The sequence below is a fragment of the Dreissena polymorpha genome, chromosome 3 (genome assembly GCF_020536995.1).
Source record: "Dreissena polymorpha isolate Duluth1 chromosome 3, UMN_Dpol_1.0, whole genome shotgun sequence".
Classification (NCBI taxonomy): domain Eukaryota; kingdom Metazoa; phylum Mollusca; class Bivalvia; order Myida; family Dreissenidae; genus Dreissena; species Dreissena polymorpha.
Window position 1 is genome coordinate 145,021,098 of NC_068357.1, and position 7,193 is coordinate 145,028,290.

The window sequence follows — 7,193 nt, forward strand, 5'->3', positions numbered from 1 at the left end:
GTATGGCATGTACATGTAAAAAGACCTATTGATTGAAGTCAAATAGTTGATAATGCTTCCGAATGCAGTCGTTCAAAAATATGCCATCCTTTATTTGTCTATAACATATTGAGATTTTTGTTTTGTTTTACTATTTGTTTTTGTGAACAGTCATCTGGAAACCGTGTATGTTCATGACTAGAGGAAATTACAAAGACAACATTTATTTATTTCGTAATTTTGTAATTTGAATCCATATGAATAACATACACCAAGCCCAAACAATTCAAAGGAAGCGATTTCATTAAATAATATGTATTGTAATGTTCTTATTTTACAGGTTTAAAACAGGAGGGAGAATAACGGACGTTTTTTATTTATTATTTTCATGTTGAACTCTGAATATACAAAGAACAACATTGTAGTGGTTTATAGCTTATTCAAAGGAGACTGGCTGTCCTTGTGACACTGGAACATTATTGGGAAATTTGCCCCACCTTTTGCAAGGCTTTCCGCAGCCTCGTCGTGGGATCGGACGTATGCTGTTGCATCTTCTGGTTTGATCCACAGTATTCCCGTACATGGTTTGTACTGCAACGTGCCGGTCTCGGTGTTTATGCACATTGGTTTGCACATAAGCCCGCATCCGTGACTTGCAGTTACCATGGATATAGACGGTCCGACCACTGGAGCCCGTATGGCGACAATGGCGTGGGCGGAAGGAAGAGTTTTGCTGTTTTCCACCACCGCGTAGTCTGTGTTTTCTCCCAGATAATTTAGGCCTTGTGCGGACACTTTAATATGAGTCGACGTTGCATCCGATGGCAGACACTTCATACTCGGCGTCTTGGCAGAGTTGTCGGCACCAATAGCGTTGTATGTCACTTGAACAGGAACAAAAAGCCAGTCAGAAGCCGATGAGTTGGAAATGTAAGAGCTAGGAGTTTCTAGATATGAATCTTGTGTGTCCCACACTGGAACGGGGAGCAGTGACATCGGTTCTGCGACTGGAAATGCATGTCCTGAGTAAACATCTTGCATAACCTTATCGACGCTTTGCCCTGTAGACAAACCGCTGGCAATTCCCATAGCGTCTGATGTTCGACCATCGGATTCTCGGGCAAGAAATTGTTCTCCTATTGCAAGTGGTTGCATAATATTTTGCTGATTTGTATAATCACCTACAGATTGGAAAGGCGCTACATTTTGTTGCGGTACGGCCCTCTTCTTTCGTCTAAAAGCTCCCATTGCGGCCATGCTTGTCTGAGCCGCCTGCGTCCTTGGTTCAGGGGGAGGCGCATCGAATACTGGACCGACGTCGAGGGTTGCGACCTGAGCTCTTGCTCGAGCTGCTCGTGGGGATGCTGCCGTTCCAGCAGCAGAGTAGGCCATTGCACCAAAAGCACCCGGAGCTCCTTCGTCGGGAGCAAGCATACGTTCACGTGACACGCACACGCCACGGGTCGGATGGCATGTTAAATATGGAGAACCGCATGGGCACATGGGAGAACGTTCGTATCTATACCAGAATCGCGTCCAGTAGCCTCGATAACCGTCAATATTCATGTAACCTGGAAATCCGTCCATTGGCCTTAGTGCTGCATGTAGAGGAGATAGGTCTGGATAGTCAAATTCCGGGTTAATGCCACAGTCTCTGACTTGGTGAATACGGAACATTTCCCAGATATAGTCTATAAATGCGTGGTGGAGAAAAAATATTGGATCGAAGGCTGCTGTCGCCAGACCACTAAATTGTCCACCTACCCACGAGTGAGGACCACCGTGGGCTAATTCAAGGTCGAACTGAGGTAAAGCAGTAAATCGGTTAATTTCTATTGTCCTACATCGGGTCATGATCGCTGCGATTACCTGTTTTGACATCAGTCGACTTGTGCCACCTATATTTCTAGTCAAGGGACCAATAGGTGTTTGCCAGTTGGCAAAGGGTCCCGTGATTACCATTCCGTCACCGTTTCCAAAGAACGCCGGTGAGAACAAAATTGTGTTTACCGGATTGACCATGTCGAAGTCAAGCGTTGAATCCCAGTACGGCAGTGAAAGTCGTCTGTCAATTCGTCTTATTGCTTCCTCGAACCTTTAACAAAATAATTCCAAAATGCACAGACAACTCTTTTTTGCATTGTTGTGACATACTTAACAAGGCTTAATTCCAGAATTTCATTAAGATATAAACTTTTTACGTTTCGTACATGGCTAGGTAGACTCTGTGCCATCCCAAAAAGTTTGGACCCTGGTGGGCGGAGTTAAGTACAATGCCCCGATGAAGTCTGGCGAACGTGTCTGAAATATCATGTCAACATACAAATAGAAATATTATCGTTAATGCAAAAAAAATAAGGTCATTGCTTTTCTTTATAAAAATGTTCATAAAAACTTGTTGAACAAGAAGAAAAGTAGAAACATCCATAGTTGTCGTTTGCAAGATATTCCAAGGATGAATTACAATTATTCAAGATGTATGCGATGCCTTATTTTACAAGTCGCTAAATAATCAGTTGTTCCGCCTTCTTAGTTTTAAGTCCCCTACCGGTTTCACCGGAGGGGACTCATAGTTTGCGCTCTGTGTGTCCGTCAGTCCATCAGTCTAAGAAGTCTGTCACACTTTTCTGGATCCTGCGATAACTTTTAAAGTTCTAAATATTTTTTCATGAAACTTAAAACACGGATATATGGCAATATGGACATAATGCACGTCATTTCATTTTGTTCTTTCGTCAAAAATTATGGTTGCTATGGCAACAAATAGACTAGAAATACCGCTGGAAATGTTGTTTTTTTTGGATCCTGCGATAACTTTTAAAGTTCTTCATATTTTTTCGTGAAACTTGAAACATGGATAGATGGCAATATGCACATTATGCACGTCATTTCATTTTGTTCCTACGTAAAAATTCTTGTTGTTATGGCAACAAATATACTAGAAATACTGCTGAAAATGGTGGTTTTGTGGATCCTGCGATAACTTTTAAAGTTCTTCATATTTTTTTAATGAAACTGAAAACATGGATAGATTGTAATATGGAAATTATGCACGTTATTTCATTTTGTTATTACGTCAAAAATTATGGTTGCTATGGTTACAAATAGACTAGAAATACTGCTGAAAATGGTGGTTTTCTGGATCCTGCGATAACTTTTAAAGTTCTTCATAATTTTTCATGACACTTGAAACATGGATAGATGGCAATATGGACATTATGCACGTCATTTCATTTTGTTCCTATGTCATAAATTCTGGTTGCTATGGCAACAAATAGACTAGAAATACTGCTAAAAATGGTGGTTTTCTGGATCCTGCGATAACTTTAAAAGTTCTTCATATTTTTTTAATGAAACTTGAAACATGGATAGATGGCAATATGGACATTTTGCACGTCATTTCATTTTGTTCCTACGTCAAAAATTTTGGTTCCTATGGCAACAAAAAATAATATCCTGACAATGGTGGAATTTCTGATAATGGTGGAGCCGGTAAGGGACGTTTATTGCTTGGCAATAGTCTTGTCCAACATGTAATGCTTATTTTAATGCTTACACACTCTTTGTTGTTTTTTAGACGAAATTGCGGCGATAAACGGTATAATATCCGTTAGTTTGATCGCAAGTGGTCATTTAATATAGGGTAACATGCTTTTATATCCCTACCATTTTCAACATGCGCACTACTCCGAAATATGCATTTCTTCTTCCGTCGGATATCCGCCTAATTTCTCGTCGGACGCGGAAACCTGTCGGCGAAAACATACCACCTGGACCACCGGCCTGGCGCTTGCTTCTTGACTGTTTTGTCCCTGTTGGTTTCATCATCTAATTCAACGAGAAATATTTTAAAATCAATATTAAATTACAGTAGACAACACAATATATTTAAATGAAAGTCAGAAAAAATAGAATACAAGGTCCTGGATGCTTATTTTAAATAATACACAGTGGTGTTCCTTGCCACGAGCGATAAATAAAATGTCCTCGATATAACCATCTTTTCAGAAAGGTATATTGACTAAAAAAACAACAGCAACAAATATCAACCCCAATCTTGTTCTACTTGTCGGCACAAGATAAGTACACTGATTGTATTTTTTATAAATGTTCTTTAATAAGTAGCATCTTAAAATCATATTCAAATAACACATAGAGCGAATATTGAACTTATGATTTATGGAATAATAGAAATAACCCTTAGTTACTATAAGAACTTTTGCTCATGTATAGTTTATCTTACGAACTGATTTTATTCATGTGACAATTGCAATTAATTGATGCAGGTTTTTTAGTAGTTTAATTATGCAAACGATCACCTCTATAAGAAAACGAGTGTCACTCAAACTTTCAAGTATTTGAATAAAATAAAAGAACTAAGGTCGTAAAAAACGGTTAAGCGTACGGATTCAAGTAGGCCATTGATAAAGTCTTTGTCCTTCTTCGTGATGTTGTAGTCCTTCCACTGTACCATGTCCGCTTTCCATACGAACTGCTGGATACAATACAGATGTACGTCTTCTGGTGTTTCAAGTTGGGGAACTTCGGTGCCAGCGTCGATTGCTATCTCTACGCCATCATGTTTTCGATATTTGATATTCAGAGCGGATACTGAGGCCACAGGACCCGTGCCGTTCGCTAAAGGTGTAAGTCTGTTTACACAGTCAGCGAGCTCTGGAGGCAAGAAATTTCCGAGCGGGTCAGCATATGTAATAGCCGATACACACAAGACCAGCGCGATTTTCTGAAAATATGTATAATAAAATACAATATTAAAAGCAAATGGGTGTCCTCCGAACATTTTCATTTCCCGAGAATACACTTTGTTGCTGGGATGTTGGTATTTAAACCCCTTATTTGAGAATTGAACGTGATGCCCCAGGAATATTACATATAATACGTACAAGTCAAATCATTTGCATAAAAAACAAAATATAAATTTGTATTACTTTTCTCAATAAATTCTTCAACTTCCAACCTGAACTACTAACTAACAACGCGTGAACAACAACTTACAACCTGGTACGCTGATAGGACCTTTGAAATATGACAAACGTTCATGTTGCTTGCAACATTTTTTATGAATCAAACAACGTGTTTAAACCCGAGTTATTCTGAATAACAACAAAAGAAACATATTATCATACAATGTATTCAATGGCATGTCATCTTCTGAAATATCTTCTATTGCAGAAACGTTATACATTTTATATACAGCTATGTAATTAACAAGTTAACAAGCTGGTGTGTCTTACGTAACTTTCAAAGAAAAACAAAGTTAAGTATATTTAAACATATATATTGCAACCCACATATTTCCGCCCGGTTATGATTACTACATCGCCATTCGTTTCAAGTTTTGATGAGATCATAGAAAACGAATAACAATTTATTTTCCTATATGTCCATTGTTGTATTACTGTTTCAATTTCAATCCTACAGTAAACAACGTGTTTGACACTTGTTACTGTCAAGGTCTGCTTATTTTTAAAAGTCGCGTTTATAATTGTATGCTTATATGTGGTATATTTATATCAGAAAGGGTATACACTTGATTACAAAATTATACAAATGCACTTTATATTAACAGACCTTTTACATTACTTAGTATTACTAAAACTGCACCGGCTATTTCATTTGTAAATGTATTTTTTTCTAAATCAAATAACGCATCTACTTATGAGAAATTATATTATACACATTTTATCATTAAATTCATAAATGCATTTCTTGATTATCTTAATTATTATACAAATCGTACATGCAAATATGGTTTGTAACATATGTATACGATTTATTGTAACATTTTAGCAACATCTAACCGGTCTTCGTTACCCGACGTGGACAATTGGTTTTTAACAAACCAATAACCGAATATTTAAATGCCTTCTAAAATATCCCCTCGTCATTAAAGAACTTTCATGTCTTAGTAAAATCGTACATGGTCAACCAAGATTTACTTCTAATTCCGTCGTCCACAAACTTTTTTTATAAAGAAATTCCGTTTTCAAAACTCATTTAACTTAACCCCAGTTGTGATTACTTTATACTATAAATCTTTATATATTTTGTAAAATTAGTGACATAACGTATTTGTTTTTAAATTGGACAATTGTATTTAATTTGTTTGATTATACGCGTTAATTACAATATATTTTACTGTATACACTTTACGAGTGTAATTAGATTTGCTCGTTGCAAATATATTGTAATAGAACAACCACTTACTTGCAACAACCCCATGCCGATAGTTGAAAGAATTCCGTCGTTTTCCAGACGACGACCTTTAACGGCTTGAGGTCTGGCGAAAGGTCCTATTTATATATACTCTCTACGTGAACTATAACGCATGGTACAACCCTTGCCCATCTATATTCCAGCGGCATAGCCCTGTTTGAATATGTAAAGAGGTTGAACTTGAGAATACAGAATTAATACGATTTCACGATTATGTTATAAACACACATCGTTATTATGTATGCACATATAAGAAAAAAAAAATATAACGTTTTTTTGTGTGCACAATTAAATTAACAGTTGTTGTTTCTTTTTATTTTAAGAGCGTTATTTAAATGCTTACATTGTTCACTTTGATTCATACAGAATTTACTTTCAAATATATTAAGTATTTCAAAACTTAATTATAAGACTGATTATTTGATATAATTAAAATAAGTGTTATATTCTGTCCGAAAATGTGTTATCCTTATAAATCATATTTCAGCCTTGAGACGGGAACTAAAGCTACGTACTTTAAATTGGCAATGAACCATTAACAAAGTATAACATATGAAAACAACAAAAATTAAGTATTCACAAATGAGAAAAAAAAAGAAACACGATTCACATTGACGTATATGAACCAATTGGTATTTGAAGGAAATACATCGACATGATTGATAGATTGAAACGTTATAAGAGCTACACACTGTGTGGCCAAACTAAATGAAAGAAGAATCATTTTACAGATATTCGGTCTTTATTGGGCACATTGCAGTTGAAAATGGACATAAATACATTATTAGAAAAAATATTACAAAATGACACTTTTATCTAATATAAGCAGTATGACAAGTTTGTATGTTAGCTTATCGCATTTTATTATGTACTTAATTGTCGCCGCATCTGGAGTGTCGCCGCATAGACTTGAATGGTGTCGTTTATGGGTTGATTAACAACGCGTAGACAGTACACCATCTATGAATTAAAGTGCA

At 36.5% G+C, this 7,193-nt stretch overlaps 1 protein-coding gene across 1 annotated transcript; it reads right to left on the reverse strand.

Moving 5' to 3' along the window:
* Nucleotides 1–243: 243 nt before the first annotated feature.
* LOC127872666 (uncharacterized) lies at nucleotides 244–6,337 on the reverse strand. Its single transcript, XM_052415996.1, has 6 exons — nucleotides 6,208–6,337; nucleotides 4,385–4,723; nucleotides 3,646–3,807; nucleotides 2,603–2,606; nucleotides 2,190–2,280; nucleotides 244–2,074 (listed from the first exon to the last, which is right to left on the reverse strand). Exons 1-6 carry the CDS (start codon nucleotides 6,220–6,222, stop codon nucleotides 409–411), a joined length of 2,277 nt encoding a protein of 758 aa, XP_052271956.1. The 5' UTR covers nucleotides 6,223–6,337; the 3' UTR covers nucleotides 244–408.
* Nucleotides 6,338–7,193: the final 856 nt, after the last annotated feature.

Excerpts from the sequence above, each read along its gene's own strand:
- LOC127872666 (XM_052415996.1), bottom strand. Across the intron at positions 3,808-4,384 it reads TCAATGGCCTACTTGAATCC|ATGATGAAACCAACAGGGAC; the intron begins GTACGCTTAACC and ends TCGTTGAATTAG. Across the intron at positions 2,075-2,189 it reads CACAGAGTCTACCTAGCCAT|GTTCGAGGAAGCAATAAGAC; the intron begins GTACGAAACGTA and ends ATTTTGTTAAAG.